The following is a 26,414-nucleotide window of genomic DNA, read 5'->3' on the forward strand; positions in this document are numbered from 1 at the left end:
GGGTGAACCTGGCAAAGACGGAGATCCTATGGCTGGGTCGACCGGGCAGTGGGGATATCCAGCTGCCTACCCTGGATGGCGAGGCGCTACGCCTATCATCATTGGTAAAGAGTCTGGGAGTCCTTTTGGACCTTCTGCTGACGATGGAGGCCCAGGTCTCCGCTGTGAGCAGAACTGCCTTCTTTCACCTGCGTCAGGCTAGACGGCTGGCCCCCTCCCTGTCCAGGGACGACCTAGCTACGGTGATCCAGGCTATGGTCATCTCAAGACTGGACTACTGTAACACCCTCTACATTGGCCTTCCTCTGTTGGTGACCCGGAAGCTCAAGTTGGTACAAAATGCAGCTGCTTGGCTTTTTGCAGGAATTCCGATGAGATTCCACATAACACCAATCTTACTGCAGCTGCATTGGTTACCAATTGAGCACCGGATCACTTTCAAAGTGATGGTACTCACCTTTAAGGCCTTGCATGGTCTGGGGCCGATGTACTTGAGGGACCGCCTCACCCCCTACCAACCCCAGAGATCCCTCCATTCTGAGGACCAAGATCTATTGGAAATTCCCACAAATGTCAAGACCTTGCGTCTAACGGCAACCAGACGCAGAGCCTTCACAGCAGTGGCACCATCACTCTGGAACACTCTGCCACCTGAAGTCCGTGCCTTGCGGGACTTATCAGCTTTCCGCAGGGCATGTAAGACATATCTGTTTTGACAGGCCTTTGATCTTTGATATTGCTGTTTTTAAATTGTTTTAAATTGTTTTTAAATTGTGTAAGATTTTAGCCTGTTCTTGTAAGCCGCTCCGAGCCCCAGGGGAGTGGCGACATATAAGTTTGAATAAATAAATAAATAAATGATAATTCCAAATTAATCCTCTGCCATCCCATTTGATCAGTTGTTTCTAAAGTGTCCCAGTTTGTCTCTGTTCTTCTCATTTTCCTCTTTGTCCTCAGCTTATTTCAACTGCTGAAAACTGAACCCAAACTACATACAAAAGTACTTTATTCTCTATTAACTCAGCAAGGAGGAGAAACATATCATCTTGCCCTTCCCAGTAGGCTGTTGTAATTCAACCTGTAATTGTGTCTAGCAATCAGGTTGCTATGGATGATGGGAATGACAGTGTTGTGTCTAATAATAAAGTCACTTTGTATGATGGGAATGACAAATGTTGTTCCTGTTCAAGTTGATTCCCCTGATGGGAATGGGGATACTGTTCATGAAGATGTTTCTGAAGGGAATGGGGATGATGGTCTGTTTCCTGGGCCTAGTTTTAGGGACGTGGGGCCTGAATGCAGTTCAGATGATGGCTTAGACAGGCCTGTGTTGCTGCAAAGGGATTCTCAAGGTCTTGAGCCTGGGAGAAGCTCTGAGCTGCAGTCCCAGGGTCTGTTATCTCCAGGAGCAGATTTTAATGAAGCTTTGAACAGAATATTATTATTATTATTATTATTATTATTATTATTATTATTATAACTTTATTTGTACCACGCTAGCATCTCCCAAGGGACTCGATGCGGCTTACAACAGGCCGAAGCCACAGAACAACAATACAGCAATACAATACAAAAGCAAATTAAAACAGTTAAGCAAGTAAACAAAACAATAACAATACATCAGGCAATTATTAAAACTGGGCCGGCCAGAGTAGTGGGTACAGGATTAAAAGTGCTGATATTGCGGGAGGAATATAGGGTTATAACATAAGTGCAGTGTGCGGTGTGCAGTGATCGTGGTTCTACTAAAGTGCATCTGGGACTTGGTATTGAGGTTCCTAATCTGAAAAGGCACATCGGAACAGCCAGGTTTTCAAGTTCTTCCTGAAGACTGCCAATGTGGGGGCCTGTCTAAGATCTTTTGGGAGGGCATTCCAAAGTCGGGGGGCCACTACAGAAAAGGCTCTGTCTCGCGTCCCCACCAAGCGCGCTTGCGACGCAGGCGGGATCACGAGCAGGGCCTCTCCAGATGACCGGAGTGAGCGTGTAGGCTCATAGATGGAGAATAGCTTTTAGCCAAGAGAGACAAACAAATCAGAAACTAAGGTGCTCAGCCAGATTAGAGCAGAAGCTAGTAGAGAAACCAAAACTAAGGAAAAATCCGTTCCTAGCTGTTTGGGAAACAAAGTAGATATATATTGTCAAATACAGAGGTTAGCTTCAGACGAAGCAATGTTGGATTCACGTTAAGTTCTTCATGTCAAATTCCTGGACCTTTGTCTTTCTTTGGTTCCTACTTTAAGTGTCATTGCTGTTATCCTGTCTTTGAAATCAAGCCTCGGGTTTAATGGACTTCCTTTGACTATTCCTCTTTGGATTTTATTGTTCTTGGTACTTCCTAATCAATTGGATTTGCCTTTTTACTGTGGATTACTTTTATTGCTTTGGCTTTTACTTTCTTCAATAAACTGCTTGCTATTTTAACTCAACTGTGTGGTGTTTCAAGTCAGAGGGAATCCTGCTCTGGAGTGCAACATAGGCTCAGGCAAAAGCAACTGCTTTATCCTCTCCAAATCTGTGTATTCTCCCTCATTAGGAACTTATGCCATCTTAACCACACTCTTTTGCTTGATCACATGTGTCCCAGTTTTCATCTGTGAAATGTTTGGAGCATACGGGAAGAGCCCCAAAACACTCCTACACTCAGGACTGGAATGGAAATTCAATCTGAATTAGGTACATTACCATCTGCTCCAACATTTACCATTTACTTATCTCCATCATGTTCTTCTTTTGGCTTTTTAAAGTTGCTTATGGCATTTGAAAGTATAATTTCCCCTCCCCGGCTCACTGTTTCACTTTAAAAGAAACCTGATTTTCAAAACCAGTCACTTCCAGTTACTTATTATTGCTGAGCATGCCAGGGACCAAAAAAATGATCTCCCGAGTACTTTCCTATTCCTATTCCTAGGTAAAAATGAGGATATCTCAAACAGTGCAGGTGAAGGAAAATATGTACCGTATAAACTCAAGTGAAAAAGATCTTGGAGTCCCATTCTGGGCACCACAATTCAAGAGAGATATTGACAAGCTGGAATGTGTCCAGAGGAGGGCGACTAAAATGATCAAGGGTCTGGAGAACAAGCCCTATGAGGAGCGGCTTAAGGAGCTGGGCATGTTTCGCCTGAAGAAGAGAAGGCTGAGAGGAGATATGATAGCCATGTATAAATATGTGAGAGGAAGCCACAGGGAGGAGGAGGGAGCAAGCTTGTTTTCTGCTTCCTTGGAGACTAGGACGCAGAACAATGGCTTCAAACTACAAGAGAGGAGATTCCATCTGAACATGAGGAAGAACTTCCTGACTGTGAGAGCCTTCAGCAGTGGAACTCTCTGCCCCGGAGTGTGGTGGAGGCTCCTTCTTTGAGGGTTTTTAGAGAAGCTGGATGGCCATCTGTCAGGGGTGCTTTGAATGCAATATTCCTGCTTCTTGGCAGAATGGGGTTGGACTGGATGGCCCATGTGGTCTCTTCCAACTCTTTGATTCTATGATTCTATTAGCTGACCCAAATATAAGCCAAGGCACCTAATTTTACCACAAAAAAACTGGAAAAACATATTGACTCAAGTATAAGCCAAGGGTAGGAAATGCAGCAGCTAGTGGTACGTTTCAAAATAAAAATAGATACCAATAAAATTACATTACTTGAGGCATCAGTAGGTTAAATGTTTTTGAATATTTACCGTATTTCAAATAAAAACAGTAAACTAGCTCGGTAAGTGAAAAAATGGGGTCAACAAAAACTATGGTATCAATAATAACTTTAATAATAATAATAATAATAATAATAATAATAATTCCATTTGTATGTCGTCCTATCTGTTGTAGTACAGCGTGATGGTAACATTGCTACTACTGGTAGGAGGGAGAAGAGGGCTGCGCAGGTGTTGGAAGAGGAGCAGCAGCGAAAGCGGATTAGAGAGATAATCATGGCCCCAACTGATTCCAAAACCTTCGAGGGTTTCTCCGACTGTGAAATGGGGGATGGGGAGAAAAGCAGGGGAGTCAAGCGGGCTCCTCGCGAACAAGAATCTGACGAGGAGATTCAAAGGAAGCATATCCGTGATATACTTAGCGCTCCTACAGAGGATGAAGACTTCATGGGCTTTGAAGGGAGTGATGGGACTGGGAGTGACATGGGGGAGGAGGATGAGCTTGATTGGACCTGTGTACAGGAGATTAGGGATATCGGTACCCAACCTACCTCCAGCGATGACTTTGAGGGGTTTACAGAAGAGTGGCAACCGGGGAGCACTTGGCAAGATCTAAGTCTTGACAGACGCTGGCAAAGGTGGAGGGATGGGGGTCTGGGTTCAGCTGCAGGGAATGGGGCAGCTGAGAGCGATGATGAAAGGGTGGGGAGCACCTCATCTTCTGATGAGGAACTTTAGGATATAAGTGGGTTTTGTTTCAATGGGTCTTTGCAGAAGGCAAAGTGTCTTTTCGTGTGTGATTCTTTGTTACTGCCACAATTCTCGAGTTTGGGTCCCTGGACTACAGATCTCTGTGTTCCTGTGTTTACTTCTTGAAACTCCGTAAGTGACGACTTCTACTCTCCCGTTTTTGACTCCGGATCGTGTTTGACAACGGCTACGTGTTTTAGACTTTCTCACCTTGCTTGGAATGTGTTTGGACTACGGACTACCTTTGGACACTGTTTTTGCTCATTACCAACCTGTTTTTGAATGCTCTTTGGACACTGTGAATTTCAAGCGGATTGCTACATGTTTCTGTTATACCGGATTATATGCCAGAATAATCCGGATTATATTTAAATTGCTTTTTTCGCTTTGCGTTTGCTACAAACTCTTAGTTCGTTATTGAGACACTGAAGTAAGTGTCCCCAAGCCTTTTTTTGTAACAAATAAACCTGTGTTTGGACCTTTAACATTGTGTTTGGCATCATTAAGGCTTCTGGGTCTTGACACTATCTCCTCATGGGGACTTAGGCTGGCTCCCAACACAGTAACAGGCAAACATTCAATGCCTAGATAAACAATGCAGAGCTAGATATAGATGTATAATTATATATACTAATTTCACATATGTGTTTCCCCCTGAAAATCCTCTTTTTCTATATGTGCATTTCCCTCCTGCAATATTTGCAAGCCCTATATATCTACGTTTATATCTATCTAGACATCTCTGTGTATTTGCATGTGTATGTGTGTGTGTGCATTTCCCCTGCAAGCCCTATATATCCCATATAAAGTTAATAGAATCATAGAATCAAAGAGTTGGAAGAGACCTCATGTGCCATCCAGTCCAACCTCCTGCCAAGAAGCAGGAATATTGCATTCAAATCACCTCTGACAGATGGCCATCCAGCCTCTGTTTAAAAGCTTCCAAAGAAGGAGCCTCAACCACACTCCGGGGCAGAGAGTTCCACTGCTGAACGGCTCTCACAGTCAGGAAGTTCTTCCTCATGTTCAGATGGAATCTCCTTTCTTGTAGTTTGAAGCCATCGTTCCATTGTGTCCTAGTCTCCAAGGAAGCAGAAAAGAAGCTTGCTCCCTCCTCCCTGTGGCTTCCTCTCACATATTTATACATGGCTATCATATCCCCTCTCAGCCTTCTCTTCTTCAGGCTAAACATGCCCAGCTCCTTAAGCCGCTCCTCATGGGGCTTGTTCTCCAGACCCTTTAATACATTTAGGTATACCAAAAAAAAAACAGGAACTTGGGTGGTTTTGAAAGGGAGCTATACAAACAAGCAGGACATGAAATATATCTCATTTCCCTCCTTCCCTCCCTTGAATGGAAAAGAAAACACACTGTTAAGGGAAGTGAAGAGGAGAGAAAAATATATCATATATTGCAAGCAATGGCCTCCAGGCTCCGTTGCCCATCCTTGACCTCATTATAAGCCAAGGGAGGCCTTTTCAGCTCAAAAGAGGGCTGAAAAACTCGGCTTATCTTCGAGTATATACGGTACCTCTTACTGGAACTACTTGGGTTTGGAAGACACTGGATTTGGTGACGTCGGTTGTGGTGGCGGTCTCTGGAATCAGCCTGGGATGCTGCGTCTCAGCTGGCTCTCGGCCTTCAGCAGGCTCTTCAGCCTTCATTGACGGATGGGTGGTGTGGGCATGATCCAAGCCGGTCGAGAACATAGTGGATGCTCCACCCTGAGTGGAGACCAAGCTTGCGGCAGTCAAAATACCTTCGCTTTCTTTTGCTGCCAAAATCCGTGGTGGGACCCTTTTGACGTCATCGTCTTCCTCCTCTCCTTCTGCTGAAGGGTAAAGTTCAGTGACTATGTGGAGCTGGTTCACCATTTCTGCCTGTGTGGCCCTTGCATGAGTGCTCGGTGCAAGTTTTGTATCATCCCAGTCATCACTCATTGGCACGGCAGTAGGGGCACCTGTGGGGTTGTCTTTGGGTTGCCCTGGACTAGTGGAGACACCCACTTCCAAGCCAATGTCCCCACTGGTGGGAAGTAAAGTGGGCTTTACAGTAGACGCCGTGCCTTCCAAAATCAATTGCCCACCTTCATTCAGGGTTTGCTCAGAATCAATTGCCCGGCCAAGAGGAGGGGATGGATTCGTGGTTTGGTCACCGGCCATTGTACTAGGAAGACTTGCCACCCGTGCTTGCATGGTGGTCTGGACTGTAGCTGAGTAGCCAATGCTTTCTGCTCCTTCTGGGATAATGGGTGTGAAAACATCCCCATATAAATCCCCTGGAGAGATAGGTCCCACTCCCCCACCATTGTCTCTTTCTGGGGTGTCATCCTGAACATTAGAAACTGGAGGAGTCACAACTGTCGCCTTCTGCTCCAGCTCCTTATTGGGTTCGCTGGTAAGGAACTGTCTTTTGCTTCCCTCAATTCCTGCCTCTGCAATGTTAGAAACGTCTGGATTCTGGCCTCCCAAGACACCGGGAACACCCAAAATGGTCTGCAACGTTGCTTTAATGGTGGTGGCTGTGTAGACTGAACTCCCAGATGGCTCAGCTGGGGCTTTGTACAATCTTTCAGAGGCAAGGGTGCTGGTTGTTTGCAAAGGTGCGCTGAAATTACTTTCTGGGCTCGAGAGGCTTGCATTGGCCACGTCTTCCAAGACAATCCCTGCTGCTAAGGCCCTCTGCAGTCGCCTGGTGTGCCTTCCCTCCGGACTGCGGAAAGCGAGGCATGGCAAGCTGCAGAAGCTCAGCAGAACGAAGCAGATGGCGAGGAACGCAGGCAGCCCCATCCGACGTCTCACGGTGGAGGAGAAGTTTGCATAGAAACAAGCAAATCCCATGGCACCGGCGAATGAGCCCTAGAAACAAGAGGCAAAAGAGATCCGTTGGTGTCTGCTTCCTTGCAAAATTAGCACTTCGGAATGGCAGGAACAGTCCTGCCAGCTACAGATATATCTCTGTCATATGGGGAAGCTATCTACAACTTCAGACTGAGTGAAAAAGCATTTTGCTTTCACTGAACTGAAGGAGAAAAGAGAGAAGAAGCAGAGAGGTTACAACTGAAGACAGTGATGTCCGAAACACAATTTGGAAAAATTACGTATTTGTATTGTTGAAGGTTTTTGTGGACAGAATTAGTGGGTTGTTGTAGGTTTTTTTGGGCTATATGGCCATGTTCTAGAGGCATTCTCTCCTGACGTTTTGCCTGCATCTATGGCAAGCATCCTCAGAGGTAGTGAGGTCTGTTGGAACTAGGAAAATGGGTTTATATATCTGTGGAATGACCAGGGTGAGACAAAGGACTCTTGTCTGCTGGAGCTAGGTGTGAATGTTTCAACTGACCACCTTGATTATCCATTGCTGACCTCACAGCAACCCTCACTACCTCAGAGGATGCTTGCCATAGATGCAGGCAAAACGTCAGGAGAGAATGCCTCTAGAACATGGCCACGTAGTCCGAAAAAACCTACAACAACCCAATTATGTTTTTGGATGTCCGGAACACAATTTGGAAAATTTACGTATTTGTATTTTGAAGGCTTTCATGGACAGAATCAGTAGGTTGCTGTAGGGTTTTTTTCGGGCTATATAGCCATGTTCTAGAGGCATTCTCTCCTGATGTTTTGCCTCCATCTATGGCAAGCTTCCTCAGAGGTAGTGAGGTCTGTTGGAACTAGGAAAATGGGTTTATATATCTGTGGAATGACCAGGGTGGGACAAAGGACTCTTGTCTGCTAGAGCTAGGTGTGAATGTTTCAACTGACCACCTTGATTAGTATTTGCTGACCTCACAGCAACCCTCACTACCTCAGAGGATGCTTGCCGTAGATGCAGGTGAAACGTCAGGAGAGAATGCCTCTAGAAAATGGCCATATAGCTTGAAAAACCTACAACAACCCAATTATGTATTGGGATTACACTTTCCAGAACGGCTCAAACTATATGAGATTCTGGGTGGTGTGGTCCAAATAAAACTACTTCCCTAAATTCTCACCCAAACCTTTAAAGTTCTGGATGATAAAAGTCTTGTCTAGGAACATCAAGAGTTAACATAATGTGATTCGGCAATGGATTCGGACTCTGGGAGACCAGGGTTCAAACTCCCACTTTGCATAGAGCAATGGTTCTCAACCTGTGGGTCCCCAGATGTTTTGGCCTTCAACTTCCAGAAATCCTAACAACTGGTAAACTGACTGGGATTTCTGGGAGTTGTACGCCAAAACAATGGGGATCCACAGGTTGAGAATCACTACCATAGAAACTCTCTGGGGTACCCTGGGTAAGACAAACCCTCTCAGCCTCAGAGGAAGGCAATGACAAATCTCCTCTGAACAAGTCTTGCTCCCCAAAACCCTGTCATAGGTTTACTACAGTGCTGGCACTGGTTGGAAATGACACAAAGGATCACAACAACAATAACAGCAACAGTAACAACAACAACAACAACAACAATAACAGAAAGCATCCTAGGACAATATGGATTCTTTTTCGTGTCAGGAACAACTTGAAAAACTGCAAGTTGCTTCTGGTGTGAGAGAATTGGCTGTCTGCAAGGACGTTACCCAGGGGATGCCCAGATGTTTTGTTTTGTTTAGTTTTTTTTTGGGGGGGGGGTGTTTTTATCATCCTTATGGGAGGTTTCTCTCATGTCCCCGCTTGGGGAGCCGGAGCTGACAGAAGGTGTTCATCCGCACATTCCCCGGATTCAAACCTGTGACTTGTTGGTTTAACCCATTGCACCACCGGGGACTCCTAATATAGAAAATGAATGAATGCAAGGCCCATGTTGTTGTTGTTTTTCATGTCAGAACCCATGTATCCGCAAGGGATATGTTCCCAGCTAGATTGTGGTTACCTGAAACCATGGATAAGACTCGATGCCATCGAATTATCTCACTTCCGTGCCAGTATATTATAAAGAAGTGTTCTCTATAATTAGGGAGGTTGAGAAATACTGATCTAGGGAATGCATGTTTGCGCCCAACTAGGCTACCATTCCCACTTTTGCATGCCTTGCTTTTAATTAGCTTCAAAACAGTTGCAATAGAGCGGAGGATAACAGCAGGGATGAGGACTGGGAGGAGGAGGAGGAGGCTTTGGCTGACGCAACCTGGACCATTGCAGTAGCCAAGTGTTCCTTTGGGGGTGGAGATGCTTGGAGTGTTTAGCGTCAGCACTTTCGCTCTTGCAGCTTAAAGAACATGTCATCTGGGTTTGTGGCTCACTTGAGAAGAATGGCAGGACACTGTCAGCTGCTATCTCCCAACACGCTGCCCAGCTCCGTCAGAAACACCATTTGGCATTGCAATTAAAACGTCTAGCTTGGAGCTTCATCAGAGTGCTCTCCCTTTCAATCCAGGAGCAACTGAAGCATGGCAAGAAATTTCAAGCAGCCTTTAAAGGACACATAGAGTCACAGAACTGCCAAAGACCATCTAGATAGAACAGGCATGGGCAAACTTTGGCCCTCCAGGTATTTTGGACTTCCAACTCCTACAATTCCTAACAGCCTACCGGCTGTTTACCCATGCCTGATCTATCTAGAAATTGTGGGAATGGAGGTTCAAACCACCTGGAGGGCCCAAGTTTGGTATGATTTGCGTGGGAAAACCTCTTGAGTCTCCAGTCAATGCCCAAAAGTGCTAAACTCTGACTCAGGCTCTGATTGGCTGGATTGTTGTGATGTTATAGAAAGTTCAAACATTCGTCCTTTTTCAGAGGATGTGTTCTAATTGATCTGGCAAGTTTTGGAGCAATGGGAAATACAGAATGGTACATTTGAATGAGACACCAATGGACATACAATTAAACCCCTTTCTGCAAGGCAAGAAGACACAACCCACGCCCTCTGTTGAAAAACCTCCAGAAAAGGACACTCCATTGGACTCCCAGGAACCAGGATATAGTATTCCACTATTGAACAGCTCTACTATCAGGAAGGTAAAGGTAAAAGTAAAGGTTTTCCTCTGACATTAAGTCCAGTCATGTCTGACTCTGGGGGTTGGTGTTCATTTCCAAGCCAAAGAGCCAGCATTGTCCGTAGACACCTCCAAAGTCATGTGGCCAGCATGACTGCATAGAGTGCTATTACCTTCCCGCCAGAGTGGTACCTAGTGATCTACTCACATTTGCATGTTTTCAAACTGCTAGGTTGGCAGAAGCTGGGGCTAACAACGGGAGCTCATGCCATTCCCTGGATTCAAATCTGCAACCTTTCGGTCTGCAATTTCAGCATCTCAGTGCTTTAACCCACTGCACCACTGGGGGCTCAAGAATATCAGAAAGTGCTTCCTAATAATTAGGTGGAATCTCTTTTCCTGCCATTTGAATCCACTGCTCCATTGTGTCCTGGTCTGTGGAGCAGCAGAAAACAAGCTTGCCCCCTTCCTCCTCAATGTGACAGCCTATCAACTATTCAAATCATCAGAAACCAACCTTCTCTTCTTCAAGCTAAACATACAAAGTGGAAAATCTGTCAAGTTTCTATGGAGAGGACCTCATACAAAGTACAGCAGCAGAAGTGCTTTCTATCTGTTGGGGTAGGAGCTCCCAATGGTGCAATGGGTTAAACCCTTGTGCTGGCAGGACCGACAGGTCAGGGGTTCAAATCTGAGGAGAGTGGGTTGAGCTCCCATCTGTCAGCTCTAGCTCCCCATGCAGAGACATAAGAGAAGCCTCCCACAAGGATTGTATAAAACAGTGGTTCTCAACCTGTGGGTCCCCAGATGTTTTGGCCTTCAACTCCCAGAAGTCCTAACAGCTGATAAACTGGATGAGATCTCTGGGAGTTGTAGGCCAAAATATCTGGGGACCCACAGGTTGAGAACCACTGGTATAAAACATCAAACATCCGGGCATCTCCTGGACAACATCCTTGCATGTCAGAGTAGAGTTAGCAGCCCACAGAATGTCTCAGCCCCTATTACTCTCATTGTGACAAAAAACTAAAAAAGTACACATGAATCTGTTGCTTTAAGTAGAAACAAAAATATAGTTCTATTCATTGCAGATCACAAACACAAAGTAAAACAGAAGAATTGTTCTCACCAATATGCAACAAACAATATCTCCGGTGAGTCTTCTTCTTTACATGGCAATATGCAAACTAAGCCTCCCTACTTAGTTATCAGTAGTATGTCCTTATCTTGCCATAAACAAGCAGTTTCTCTGGCACTCCAAACAGCTTCAGTCTTCAGCTTCAGGACGCTGCATAACCACTCCCAGCAACAGCCAAAGGTTTCTTAGCTCAAAATGAGCCATCAAGTTTAGCCAAAATGCAAAGCTCAAAACTTGCAAGTCTAGTGCCTTGTTATATGTAGGAGCTGTTAACACACCCAATTAACTTGTGGCAGCTGTAACAGAAAAGGTTCTGATCCTCCCTGTTGCTTAGAAAAGCCAGTTGTAAACCCCCAGTAGCAACATTGCAGACGGCCAATTCTTTCACATCAGAAGTGACTTGCAGTTTCTCAAGTTGCTCCTGACATGAAAAAAAAAATCTGTTCGGGTTTGGTTTCAGGACACCCACACACCCCACATACCAAAATTGTGACGGCGCGAGTGGCGCCACCTATATGTAGAACTGTAAGTTGCAGGATTTGAACTGTTGTATCATGCCTGATTTTGCCTTTTTACCCTGTAAATATATAGTTGGATTGATTGGTTATTTATAGCTGTCAATCAATGTTGTTTGCACCGGTTGAATTGCTCCTCTTGCTCAATTGTTTGACCCCACCTCTTCCTAGAGAGCAGGACAGTGTTTCCTCTTTCATTCCACCATCAAGCTTTCTATCAGATGGACGTGAGAGAGAGACTTGGCTCTGAAGCCCTTGATTAAGTTACCTCTCAGCACCAATTCTGAGGTTCCTACCCTTGAGACTTATGCTTCATGTTCAGATCAACCTGGACGACGTTGAGAAGTCTCAAGCGCCTTCAAACCAGTTCTTTGGCACCAGAGGAAGACTTTGTGTCTTCAAACATAGACCATTTGGACTGGGGTTGTGGATTGCTCCGGCATTCACAGCCATTGAGAAAGAGGGACTTGGAAAAGCTTCTCAGCTGCAAAACTCCTTGGACCCAAGATAACCAGAGACTGTAATGTATATTTCATTTACCCCCTTTGAAACTTCCAGCTTATTGCCTTAAAGGGATAACTCTTTGTGAACAATTAAACCTATTTTGAGTTATCTACAGTGTTTCGGTCTTTGGGAGTTCCAGTTTTCCTAAAGGAGGGCAAGAAGCAATCCCCTGGGGGAAAGATGTCACGTCCATGCCTCTTTCACTAAGAGTTATAGCCCTCAGGCGCAATGACACAAAAATCCATGGCTGTTCAAGTCCCAAGATATAAAATGATGTCATGAAATGATCATTCCTTATACAAAGTTGCAAAACCAAGCTTTGCTTTTTGGAATTTTTTTTTAATATTTTCAAGCCATGGATGGTAGAATCTGTGGATGGATACAGAAGTCTGACTCTTTTCTATGAAAATGTGGTTGCAAAGTAGGTGTAATATGTACACAGGGCCCATAAAATGTGGTTGCAAAGTAGGGAACACAGGCGTAATATGTACACAGGGCCCATAAATGAAATGAGTTGTGACTGAGTTTTTTTAATTGAAAAGAGATAACAAGGAGAGGGGAGAAAGAAAAGAGATGCATTTGCAATACTGATTTGAACTCATCAAAAAAATCTCTAAGGTCTCTACTAAGTAGAGATTTACAAATGTCAACTCAAATACCAATCTTCCTCCTTAGTGATTACTAATTAGAAAAAAAGATGGACCCAAGTATATATTGCATAAATGAGCAGATCAATAGTAGCTCGTGGCATGTGTCCACATTTCTGGGATGAAGATTATTATGACATCACAATTGTCCTAGGTAATAGGCAGTAATAGGTACTGCCTATTACAGGGAAAACGAGCTGATCCCCAACCCATCTAAAACACAGACATGTTCTTTTCATCTCAAGAACAGGCAAGCATCCCGAGCTCTGAGGATGACCTGGGAAGGAATCCCACTGGAGCATTGCAGCGCACCCAAATACCTGGGAGTCACTCTGGACCGTGCTCTGACCTACAAGAAGCACTGCCTGAACATCAAGCAAAAAGTGAGTGCTAGAAACAATATCATATGAAAGCTGACTGGCACAACCTGGGGATCACAACCAGATACAGTGAAGACATCTGCCCTTGCACTATGCTACTCTGCTGCTGAGTATGCATGACCGGTGTGGAACACATCTCACCACGCTAAAACAGTGGATGTGGCTCTTAATGAGGCATGCCGCATTATCACAGGGTGTCTGCAACCTACACCACTGGAGAAATTACACTGCTTAGCCGGTATCGCACCACCTGACATCCGTCGGGAAGTAGCAGCCAATAGTGAAAAGACCAAGGCAGAAATATCTCCAGCTCATCCCTTGTTTAGGTATCAGCCAGCACATCAACGACTTAAACCTAGAAATAGTTTCATCAACGACTTAAATCTAGAAATAGTTTTCTAAGATCTACAGAGACACTCGCTGGAACACCTCAGCAAGCGAGAGTTCAAAAGTGGCAGGCTCAAACCCAGAACCTCAACCAATGGCTGATACCAAATGAGGGACTCCCCCCTGGGCACACAGAAGACTGGGCGACTTGGAAGGCGCTGAACAGACTGCGCTCTGGCACCACGAGATGCAGAGCCAACCTCAAGAAATGGGGCCACAAAGTGGAATCCTCGGCATGCGAGTGTGGAGAAGAGCAAACCACTGACCACCTGCTGCAATGCACCCTGAGCCCTGCCACATGCACAAGGGAGGACCTTCTTGCAGCAACACCAGAAGCACTCCAAGTGGCCAGATACTGGTCAAAGGACATTTAACCAACTACCAAACTCGCAAATTTTGTATTTTGTCTGTCTGTTTGTTTGTTTGTTTTGTTCTGTTAGAAATGTAATACAATTGACTGGTTGCCCTGACACGACAAATAAATACCTGTCCTAGGTAGCACTTCTTAATTAAAGGTATTTGGAAGGAGAGTGTAAAGGTGGTGGAAAGGGAGGAGGATATTGTATGTTGCGTAAGTCAGGCAGCACACTTGCACATGTGGACATATGGCATTTGTAGGGACAATGTTGTGTTTGGAGGGGAGCAATCCTGGTTTAGAAGTAATAATCAAAACATGTCTCAGGTCTCCTGCAGTAACTATTTAGGCCACTAGTTTGCAATCTTTGGTTCTGCATATATTTTGGACTTTGGCTTCCAATATCCCTGATCGCTGGCCAAGATTCTGGGAACTGAAGTTCAAAATACAGTGGTATCCCCATAGCTATGGAACTGATATGTATTTTCACTTATCTACAGTTTAATTTGCAGTCATCCCTCCACACATTTGCACTTTTGGATTTTGTGGATTTTATTTATTTATTTATTTATTTCGTATCAAAAGCATTGCATATATTAGCATAAAACCGATAAAAAATAGAACAAGTGCAGGCAGATAAATATCTTTGACCAAAAACGGGCAACAGCAATGGCACTGTCTGTAGACTCCAACAATTCTTCCTCTGTACATGAGGCAGGAAGATGGAAAACGGAATGCTGGTGGGCAGGAAAAGAGATTTAAAGATGGGCTCAAAGCCAACCTTAAAAACTCTGGCATGAACACTGAGAACTGGGAAGCCATGGACCTTGAGCGCTCCAGCTGGAGGTCAGCTGTGACCAGCAGTGCTGTAGAATTTGAAGAGGCACGAATGGAGGGCAAAAGAAAGAAACGTGCCAAGAGGAAGGTGCATCAAGCCAAACCTGACCGGGACTGCCTTCCACCTGGAAACCAATGCCCTCACTGCGGAAGAAGATGCAAATCAAGAATAAGGCTCCACAATCACCTACAGACTCACCACCAGTACACCGATCTTGGAAGACAATCCTACTCGGACAACGAGGGATCGCCTAAGTAAGTAACATGCCCTACAAATAAGATATGTGCAGTGTGCATAGGAATTCATTCATGCTTTTTTCAAATTATAATCTGGCCCTCCAACAGTTTGAGGGACTGTGACCTGGCCCTCTCTTTAAAAAGTTTGAAGACCCCTGGTATAGACTCTTGATCCCTGGACACTGCTCATTGAACTCTCGACATTTGACCACTGGACTGGATCAAAACGATGTTACCTTGAACCTGCAACAATTTTTGCTGTCAGTTTTTGTTTTATATTCCGTGGCTGAGTGCTATCTTTGTTTTATATTTTGGACTATTAAAAAAGACAGACAGTAAGTGCTGCTTTAATTAAATTGGTTAACACAATCTTGCAGTTCTTCTCAGACATCAGAAGAGCTGCAAGACCAAGAACAAGCCACGAGAGTAAAGATGAAGATCCACCCAGAGGAAAAGTGTTCCTGCCATACATCAAGGGAACCACTGACCGCATAGGGAAGCTGATGAGGAAACACAACATACAAACAATCTACAAACCCACCAAGAAAATCCAACCAATGCTACGTTCAGCAAAGGACAAGAGGGATCCTCTCACCTCTGCAGGAGTCTACCGTATACCATGCAGCTGTGGACAAGTCTACATAGGGACCACCAAACGCAGCGCCCAGACACGCATCAAGGAACGTGAAAGGCACTGCAGACTACTTCAACCAGAGAAGTCAGCCATAGCAGAGCACCAGATGAACCAGCCTGGACACAGCATATTATTTGAGAACACAGAAATGCTGGACCACACCAACAACCACCATGTCAGACTACACAGAGAAGCCATTGAAATCCACAAGCATGTGGACAATTTCAACAGAAAGGAAGAGACCATGAAAATGAACAAAATCTGGCTACCAGTATTAAAAAATTCTAAAATTACAACAGCAAAACAGCAGAGAGGAAACAACCAGGCACATCTTAACACCTCTCAACAAAAGATTTTCCCAGGCTCAGGCAGGCCTTCAAATGCTAATGAAGGTGGTCAGTTGAAACATTCGCACCTAGCTCTAGCAGAGAAGAGCTCTTTGCCCCACCCCAGTCTTTCCACAGATATATAAACCCATTGTCCTATTTCCAACAGACCTCACTACCTCTGAGGATGCTTGCCATAGATGCAGGCGAAACATCAGGAGAAATGCCTCTAGAACATGGCCCTATAGCCTGAAAAAACCCACAAGAACCTAAACTGGGAGTTTGTTTGGTTCATCTCTACTTGAATATGGCAGAGCCTGACATCGTGACAGGACTAAGTTCTCGGGTGTTTCCTATTGCTAGCTTGTTTCTTTGCTAATCTAGAGGACCTGCGGAATTATACCTTCTTTCTTCGCAGATCCACAAAAGCTGGGACACTTAACCCTTCCTCGGCCTGCTCAGAGGAGCTTGCTTGTATTGGCTCTGCAGGTTGGGAAGTGGTAGATACCTCCATAGGACCTTCTTCTAAGCTCTGCTATCCAAGTTATCAACAACACTCTAGTCAACTTTCTTCTGTCATGTTAGATGACCCATAGATTGCTAGAAACAACACCTCTCTGGGAATCTCTAGGTCAGGCCAGTGCAACCTGTGGCATTCCAGGTGTGTTGGATTTCAGCTCCCATAATTCCCGTCCATTGGAAAAGATGGCAAAGGCTTTTAGGAGTTGGAAGTCTAAACACTGCTCTCTCAAATAAAAAAAATAGTATTTCAAGGCATGGACAGACTCAAATTGGGAGAAACAAATCTGTCAAATAGCCTGTGTCATATAGGGCTTTATAGGTCATAGCCATCACTGTGAATTGTGCCTGGAAACAAACGAGTAGCCAGTGGAGCTGTTTTAATAGGAGCATCGCCTTGTCTCTGTAACTTGCCCCAGTTAACAGCCTGGCTGCAGCTGCTTAAACCAGCTGCAGTTTCCAAACACTCTTCAATGTGTTGTACTCTTCCAAGTACAACACATACAGATACCCTGAGCCTTATATGGCTTTATGGGTCATGATCAGCACTTAGAATTGTGCCCAGAAACAAACTGGCAGTCAGTGGGGCTGTTGCACCAAGGGAACTGTGTGCTTCCTATAGGACAGTGGTTCCCAACCTGTGGGCGATGGCCCACCAGTGGCCCGTGAGACCTGAAATAAGGTCCGCAGCTCTAGATTATTAAATATGGTTTTCTGTGGGTGAGCAGATGGCAACTACAGGATGGCATATGTTCTGTATCAGGTACTACTGGTCAGTCGTAAGACCGAACAAGGTACGGGGTTACAGCCTGTGCTGGACGGGGTCACAGTCCCACTAAAGGCACAGGTTCGCAGTCTGGGAGTTCTAGACTCATCGCTGAGCCTGGAACCCCAGGTGGTGGTCAGGGGAGTTTTTGCACAACCAAACCTTGTGCGCCAGCTGCGCCCGTACCTTGGGAAGGCTGACTTGGTAGCCCACGCTTTGGTTACATCCCGTTTAGACTACTGCAACACTCTCTACGTGGGGTTGCCTCTGAAGACTGCCCGGAAGCTGCAGCAAGTACAATGCGCAGCAGCCAGATTACTAACAGGTGCTGGGTACAGGGAGCACACCACTCCGCTGTTACACCAGCTGCACTGGCTGCCAATTAGCTTCCGAGCACAATTCAAAGTGCTGGTGTTAACCTATAAAGCCCTAAACGGCTCCGGCCTGGTTTACCTCTCTGAACGTATTCTCCCCTATGAACCATCAAGATTATCAAGATTACTAAGATCGTCGCTTTTTTGTTGAGAAGAAACAATGGAAAAGTTTTGAGGAGGACAGACTGGTCCTCTATATATGACTATGAAAAGAAAGTTGAAAAAACAATGGGATGAGAATTGACATTAAGGTGAAGAAATGTATTGAAAAGATCCTGAGGTTGGAGTGGAAGTCATTTTAGAATAGTTGGATAGTTTTAGTGTATGTATTAGATGTTAGTTAGATATTGTTGTTCTTTGGTTTTTTTTTTTTATGTATGTGTATCCTTGCCTTTTCCTACTTTTCTATTGTCTTGCTATTGTTCCCCCTCTTTCCTTGTGTGGATTTGTGAAAAATTTAATAAAAAATTATTTAAAAAAAAAAAAAAGATTACTAAGATCGTCTGAAGGGGCCCTGCTCTCGGTCCCACTGGCCTCACAAGCGCGGCTGGTGGGGATGAGGGACAGGGCCTTCTCGGTGGTGGCCCCACGACTCTGGAACTCTCTTCCGCCAGAGGTCAGAACCGCCCCAACAATCCTGACATTCAGGAAACAGGTGAAGTCGTGGTTATGGAGACAGGCTTTCGAAGAATGAGACACCGATCTAGATGGAAGACGATGTATATTCGTTATTCGATTTTAGTTTGACGACTGACCACTGTAGTTTTAAATATATGTGCTTTTTTAATGTTTTATTGTAATGTGTACTTTGATATTTTATCGATTGTATGTGTTTTTATGGTTGGAAACCGGGCTGTGTCCCTCTTATGAGGTGAGAAGCTCAGTATATAAAACTTTGAAATAAATAAATAAATAAATAAATAAATAAATAAACTAGAGCTGATGCGGTCTATCCAATGCATTTTCTGACTCAGCACTCCAAATAACCAAACAGAATCTAAAGTTGATAAAAAACCGATTCGTAACCCTTTTGGTACTAGTGTTTGAAAAAAAAGCTGGGAACCGCTGCTATAGGAAGACTCAGTTATCTGGCTGCAGCTCTTTGGACCAGCCAAGGGACTTCATCCCATGATTGGGGAAAAGAGTAGGGAACACCTTCTTTCTATTCCATAATATATTCACCCCCATCACATGTGATCTACTTTTGTTCATTTCTATTGCAATCCTCTGTGTTCTGAACTATCGCACAGGTGAGTGCAGCCTCCACTCATGCCACATTCTTTTTCCACAATTGCAAAGGAAAACTTGGCAATTGTGGAAAACCAAAATCTAGGTCTAAAAAGGGGGAAAACATGCCCATAATAAAGTGGTGATATATCAAAATTGTGCAATTCCTGAAGAATATTTTTTTTATTTTAAAAAAATACTGTAAAAGTTTCATGCAAAAGGATTACTGGCAAGGCTTATTTTGAGACCACGCACGGGAACACCCTCATTTTTACATCACTACAACGATCTGAAATGGGGGAATCTGACCGTTCCCATCCAACGTTAAAATAAGTGCTCAGGTCAACCTGAGCAAAGCAGTCTCTCTCTCCCATTACCAAGCCTAAAACCAGAAAGAAATGGATCTAGATCAGGCGTGGGCAAAGTTCAGCCCTCCATGTTTTTTGGACTTCAACTCCCATAATTCCTAACATCCGGTAATTTGCCCATGCTTGATCTAGAACATATGACTCTCAGCTCTCCAAGGATGCTGCATCTAAAAACAAAACCTGGACAAGCAGGATCCACTGTGACATCCACTGGAACTATATGAACTACAACATCCAGGTCAGGAGATCTGTGTGTCATCATCTGTAAAGCATTGTGCAAATTCTTCAGAGAAGGCTGTTGAATGGTCTGTATTTTCCATTTGAGGATCAGTGGTTAAATAGCCCTCTGACCACTCAAAACAACTCTGCTGGACGGCTCCTTGCAAATGCAATAGGATTTCAAATAGACTCTCGCTCGCTGCAGGCTGGCAGATAAGAGTTCGATGCAGTCCAATTAGACTTGGAATACCCACTGCCTGGACTGATACTAGGGAAAGCACTGTCAATCAGCCTGGCTTATTTCACAGGATCGTTGTGAAAACAAAATGGAATTATCGCCTCCACCAGAAACACCAATCTCGACTCCTTGGGAGAAAGTGTGAGATAACAAGCTCTATAAATATGCACAAACTAATTTTAGTGAGAGAAGGTGGCAAGAGTCAAAAAGAAGAATGCACAGATCCGACACACACAACTTGGAACTCAGAAAACCAAATACAGGGGTTGAATGAAAAGTAATGCCTCCACCTTCGTTACTTGGGTTTGGATGGGAATATTTTAATAAATTAAACTCAGAAATAATCTTTAGAATGTGCTCTTCAGCTACCACTATTCACTTTTCCACATAATCGCCAGACAATTGGATACATTTCTGCCAACGATTTCTGAAGCCGTCAACACTCTGTCTCCGCAACCCATCGTGCACAGATCTTCTGATAGCCAAGCAAAGAAATAATGTGACCCATCTCAACCTGGGGGGTCACAAGGGGGTGTCAGAGGGGTCACCGAAGACCACTAAAAATACAGTATTTTCTGTATTGTCGAAGGCTTTCATGGCCGGAATCACTGGGTTGTTGTAGGTTTTTTCGGGCTATATGGCCATGGTCTAGAGGCATTTTCTCCTGACGTTTCGCCTGCATCTATGGCAAGCATCCTCAGAGATAGTGAGGTCTGTTGGAAGTAGGAAAAAGGGTTTATATATCTGTGGAATGACCAGGGTGGGGCAAAGGACTCTTGTCTGCTGGAGCTAGGTGTGAATGTTTCAACTGACCACCTTGATTAGCATATAATGGCCTGGCAGTACCTAGAGCAAACTTTTGTTGAGAGGTGATTAGATGTCCTTGTTTGTTTCCTCTCTGTTGTTGTGCTGTTGTAATTTTAGAGTTTTTTTAATACTAGTAGCTCACTACCTCTGAGGATGCTTGCCATAGATGCAGGCGAAACGTCAGGAGAGAATGCCTCTAGACCATGGCCATATAGCCCGAAAAAACCTACAACAGCCCACAGTATTTTCTGTTGGTCATGAGGGTTCTGTGTGAGAAGTTTGTCCCAATTCTATCATTGGTGGGGTTCAGAATGCTCTTTGATTATAGGTGAACTAAAAATCCCAGCAACTACAACTCCCAAATGTCAAAGTCTATTTCCCCAAACCCCACCAGTGTTCACATTTGAGCATATTGAGCGTCTGTGCCAAGTTTGGTCCATATCCATCATTGTTTGAATCCACAGTGCTCTCTGGATGTAGGTGAACTACAAGCCCTATGAGGAGTGGCTTAAAGAGCTGGACATGTTTTGCCTGAAGAAGAGAAGGCTGAAAAGAGACATGATAGCCATGTATAAATATGTGAGTGGAAGTCTGAACCTTAGGAAGAACTTCCTGATTGTGAGAGCTGTTCAGCAGTGGAACTCTCTGCCCCAGAGTGTGGTGGAGGCTCATTCTTTGGAGGCTTTTAAACAGAGGTTGGATGGCTATCTGTTGGGTGTCCTTTGAATGCAATTTTCCTGCTTCTTGGCAGAGGGTTGGACTGGATGGCCCACAAGGTCTCTTCCAACTCAATGATTTGATGATTCTATGAGGGTGATTCTCCCCAATGCGTCCTCTTCATCCTGGAAAGAAGTGGCGAGTGGAGTGCCATAAGCAAGGTTTTATCCTGGGCCCGGTCCTGTTTACCATCTTCATTAATGACTTAGATGAAGGGTTAGAAGGCAGGTTCATCAAGTTTGCAGACGACACCAAATTGGGAGGGAGAGCCAATACTCCAGAAGACAGAAGCAGAATTCAAAACAATCTGAACAGATTAGAGAGATGATGGTCCAAAACGAACACAATGAAGTTCAACAGGGACAAATGCAAGATACTCCACTTAGGCAGGAAAAAATGAAATGCAAAGAGACAGAATGGGGAGGATACCTGGCTCGACAGCGGGACGTGTGAAAAGGATCTTGGAGTCCTCATGGGGAGGAAGGTGAACATGAGCCAACAATGTCATGTGGCAGTTTAAAAGCCAGTGGGATTTTGGCCTGCATCAATAGGAGTCTAGGGCCTAAATCCAGGGAAGTCCTGCTCCTCCTCTATTCTGTCCTGGTCAGACCACACCTGAAATCACACCGTGTCCAATTCTGGGCACCACAATTGAAGGGAGATTCTGGCTCTAAGCTGGAATGTGTCCAGAGAAAAGTGACTAAAAGAATCAAGAGTTTGGAGAAGAAGCCCTATGAGGAGCGGCTTAAAGAGCTGCTCATGATTAGCCTTTAGAAGAAAAGTCTGAGAAGAGACATGATGAGGGCTATGGATAAATATGTGATAGGGAGGAGGGAGCAAGCTTGTTTTCTGCTGCCCTGGAGACTAGGATACAAAACAATGGATTCAAATTACAGGAAAAGATATTCCACCTGAACATGAGGAAGAACTTCCTAACTGTGAGAGCTGTTCAGCAGTGGTACTCACTGCCCCAGAGTATGGTGAAGGCTCCTTCTTTGGAGGCATTTAAGCAGAAGCTGGGTGGCCATCTGTTAGAGGTGCTTTGAATGTGATTTTACTACTTCTTGGCAGAATGGGGTTGGACTGGATGACCCATGAGGTCTCTTCCAACTCTAGGATTCTATATCATAAGTCTCATTGTAAAAGGCAATTGTGTGGATTGGTTGTATTTGTTTGGCTGACTCAACTAGAGCTAAGCCTTGTGTTGATGCTGAACTTGCAACAACATCACACTAGATTCTTAATCCATTTTTAAATCTGGTTTCTGCCTCCTGCAGAAATTGGGGTTTGTAGTTTAGTGAGCCTGTTAAAGGCTCCTCCCTAAACTACAAAGCCCAGAATTCTGCAGGAGGCAGCAACTGGATTCAAAGTGGATTCATTCTCTAGTGTGTTGAGGTGTGCTCATAGTTATTGCACTGGTAACATCAGAACTGAGGTAGGCACAGGTGCAAAAAATATTTTATGGAGAAATTATGGCTATCTAAGTGCACCAACCCCTCACTTGCCATCTGATGATCCTTCTGTTTCAGAGAGACCCAGACAAAGCAGTAAACAATTTACAATACTTTGACTTAAGTGGAAAATACACCTACTTAGGTGGAAAATACACAGGTGCCCATGGCAGTGCAGTGGGTTAAACCACTGAGCTGCTAAATTAGTTGACCAAAAGGTAGCAGGTCCGAATCCAGGGAGCGATGCGAGCTCTCGCTGTTAGCCCCAGCTTCTGCCGACCTAGCAGTTGGAAAACATGCAAATGTGAGTAGATCAATAGGAACCATTCTGGCGGGAAGGTAGTGGCTCTCCATGCAGTCATGCCGGACACATGACCTTGGAGGTGTCTACGGACAACGCCAGCTCTTCAGCTTAGAAATGGAGATGAGCACCAACCCCCAGAGTCAGACACGACTGGACTTTATGTCAGGGGACAACCTTTACTTTACCCTAGGTGGAAAATACACAGGAGCCCCCGGTGGCGTAGTGGGTTAAACCACTGAGCTGCTAAATTTGTTCACCAAAAGGTAGCAGGTTTGAATCCGGGGAGCGACGCAAGCTCCCGCTGTTAGCCCCAGCTTCTGCCAACCTAGCTATTCGAAAACATGCAAATGTGAGTAGATAAATAGGAACCACTCCGGCGGAAAGGTAACAGCGCTCCATGCAGTCATGCCGGATACATGACCTTGGAGGTGTCTACGGACAACGCTGGCTCTTCAGCTTAGAAATGGAGATGAGCACCACACCCCAGAGTCAGACACGACTGGACTTAATGTCAGGGGACAACCTTTACTTTACCCTAGGTGGAAAATACACAGGAGCCCCCGGTCGCAGAGTGGGTTAAACCACTGAGCTCCTACATTTGTTGACCAAAAGGTTGCAGGTTTGAATCCGGGGAGCAACGCAAGCTCCCGCTGTTAGCCCCAGCTTCTGCCAACCTAGGTATTCAAAAACATGCAAATGTGAGTAGATCAATAGGAACCACTCCGGCGGAAAGGTAACAGTGCTCCATGCAGTCATGCCGGGCACATGACCTTGGAGGTGTCTATGGACAACACCGGCTCTTCAGCTTAGAAATGGAGATGAGCACCAACCCCCAGATTCGGACACGACTGGACTTAATGTCAGGGGACAACCTTTACCTTACCCTAGGTGGAAAATACACAGGAGCCCCCGGTCGCAGAGTGGGTTAAACCACTGAGCTGCTAAATTTGTTGACCAAAGGTAGCAGGTCCGAATCCGGGGAGCGACGCGAGCTCCCACTGTCAGCCCCAGCTTCTGCCAACCTAGCTATTCGAAAACATGCAAATGTGAGTAGATCAATAGGAACCACTCCGGCGGAAAGGTAACAGCGCTCCATGCACTCATGCCGGACACATGACCTTGGAGATGTCTATGGACAACACCGGCTCTTCAGCTTAGAAATGGAGATGAGCACCACACCCCAGAGTCAGACACGACTGGACTTAATGTCAGGAGACAACCTTTACTTTACCCTAGGTGGAAAATACACAGGAGCCCCCGGTCGCAGAGTGGGTTAAACCACTGAGCTGCTAAATTTGTTGACCAAAAGGTAGAAGGTAACGGCGCTCCATGCAGTCATGCCGGACACATGACCTTGGAGGTGTCTACGGACAACGCCGGCTTTTCGGCTTAGAAATGGAGATGAGCACCAACCCCCAGAGTCAAACACGACTGGACTTAATGTCAGGGGAAACCCTTTACCTTGCACCTACTTCATTCATAAGGCACAGCTTTGAGATTTTCTTTTTGAAACTGACGTGTATTCATTGCCACTACAAATATGGCACGTATCACATTATGTTTCATTGCCCAAGAATGCTGCCTTAATGCCGTCTCCTTGTTTTCAAGTTGTGTCTGCCAGCAAACCTAGCATCTGCATAAACAGACCAAAGGCCAACAGTGCGAAGTTTTGCTCTTCCCTTCCTTGGCTCCCTACATATACCTACTTAGCCGTGCATCCACCTATCCCATGGCCTTGCTGGATATTTTAATATCAACCCATGGTGTTTGTTTATTTATTTTAAGAAGAACAACAACAGCAACAACATGCTGCAAAGACTGTTTCGCCTTTGGCTCGTGCACCTTCCCCTTGCAACCATTTCATCTTGGAATTCCACCAGACCGCTGACCCGAAGCTGGGAAAAGGAGGGAGGGGAGCGCATGGGAAATGAATGAATTCAGAGACCATGAATTGAGGGAAATTTGATCTTTTCGCCAGAAAGGAAGGTGGGGGAGACTGAAGAGGGAGGGCAAAGAGAGAGAGACAAATCCCCCAACAAAAGGACAGAGCACAAAGCAGGCACAAAGAAAGGCTCAGGGGCTAGCAAGCCACCCTCTCCTCTATTCTTGTGGGATTCAATGCTGGCCAGTGAGGAGAAGGGGGAGAGAAACTCCTGCATTGTCTAGCAAGGCCTGCTTGCTTCTCTTGCCTTCCTCCATCACCCCCGAAAATAGAGGCCAAGGATAGCACTCATCCATCATCTTGCTCAAATTGGGCAAGACACACTCTGCAGACAAGTTCTCCCCTGGCCTTTCGATCCTGGCTTGCTCTGCTCCGCTGCCAAGGCGAAAGCAACACAAAGAGGTCTGCCTCCATCCTCACCTGAACGCCCATCTTCTCTTTAGCTAGGGAGCATCTTCGAGGTGCCCGAGAGGAAGAGATCTTCGCCGCTGGTCCCCAGCATCCGGATTTCACAGCTGCTCTGCTGCTGCCTTCATGGCCAAGGAGAGGAGGACAGAAAGGGAGGGAACAGAGAGAGCTGGGGTGCTTTTCATATTCATAAGGCACTCCTTCCCCGGCTCGGAGATTGGGCGCAGACAGTAGCAAGATACACCCACCCGCCTTCCTTCGCCAGCCTATAGCTTAGCTAGACCCTGCTCTCTGCCCATTGGAGTTGGTAGAAAGAAAGAGCAGTGGGGTGCAGAGGCAGGCAAAGGAACACATAAGGCACAGTGTGCATGTATTGTCGAAGGCTTTCACGGCCAGAATCACTGGGTTGTTGCAAGTTTTTCAGGCTGTATGGCCATGTGCTAGAAGCATTCTCTCCTGATGTTTCGCCTGCATCTGTGGCAGGCATCCTCAGAAGTTGTGAGATCTGTTGGAAACTAGGAACATTGGTTTTATATATATGTGGGAGAAAGAACTCTTGTCTGTTGGAGCTAGGTGTGAATGTTTCAATTGGCCACCTTGATTAGCATTTGATGGTCTGACAGTTTTTAGGTGTGGCTTGTTACTGCCTGGGAAAATCCTTTGTTGAGAATCATAGAATCAAAGAGTTGGAAGAGACCTCATGGGCCATCCAGTCCAACCCCATTCTGCCAAGAAGCAGGAATGTTGCATTCAAATCACCCCTGACAGATGGCCATCCAGCCTCTGTTTAAAAGC

General features: G+C 45.2%; 1 protein-coding gene across 2 annotated transcripts in view; it reads right to left on the reverse strand.

Moving 5' to 3' along the window:
- Positions 1-25,880, reverse strand: part of ARMH4 (armadillo like helical domain containing 4) — an 80,603-nt gene extending 54,723 nt beyond the window's left edge. The window contains exons 1-2 of one of the 2 annotated variants that reach the window (XM_060753578.2): positions 25,632-25,880; positions 5,933-7,259 (exon numbers count right to left, since the gene is read on the reverse strand). In XM_060753578.2, the coding sequence (XP_060609561.2) occupies positions 5,933-7,259; positions 25,632-25,643 (1,339 nt within the window). In that variant the 5' untranslated portion in view covers positions 25,644-25,880. The remainder of the gene's footprint in view (positions 1-5,932; positions 7,260-25,631) is intronic. The other variant, XM_060753569.2, reaches the window with a different exon arrangement.
- Positions 25,881-26,414: the final 534 nt, after the last annotated feature.

The sequence above is a fragment of the Anolis sagrei genome, chromosome 1 (genome assembly GCF_037176765.1).
Source record: "Anolis sagrei isolate rAnoSag1 chromosome 1, rAnoSag1.mat, whole genome shotgun sequence".
Taxonomy (NCBI): domain Eukaryota; kingdom Metazoa; phylum Chordata; class Lepidosauria; order Squamata; family Dactyloidae; genus Anolis; species Anolis sagrei.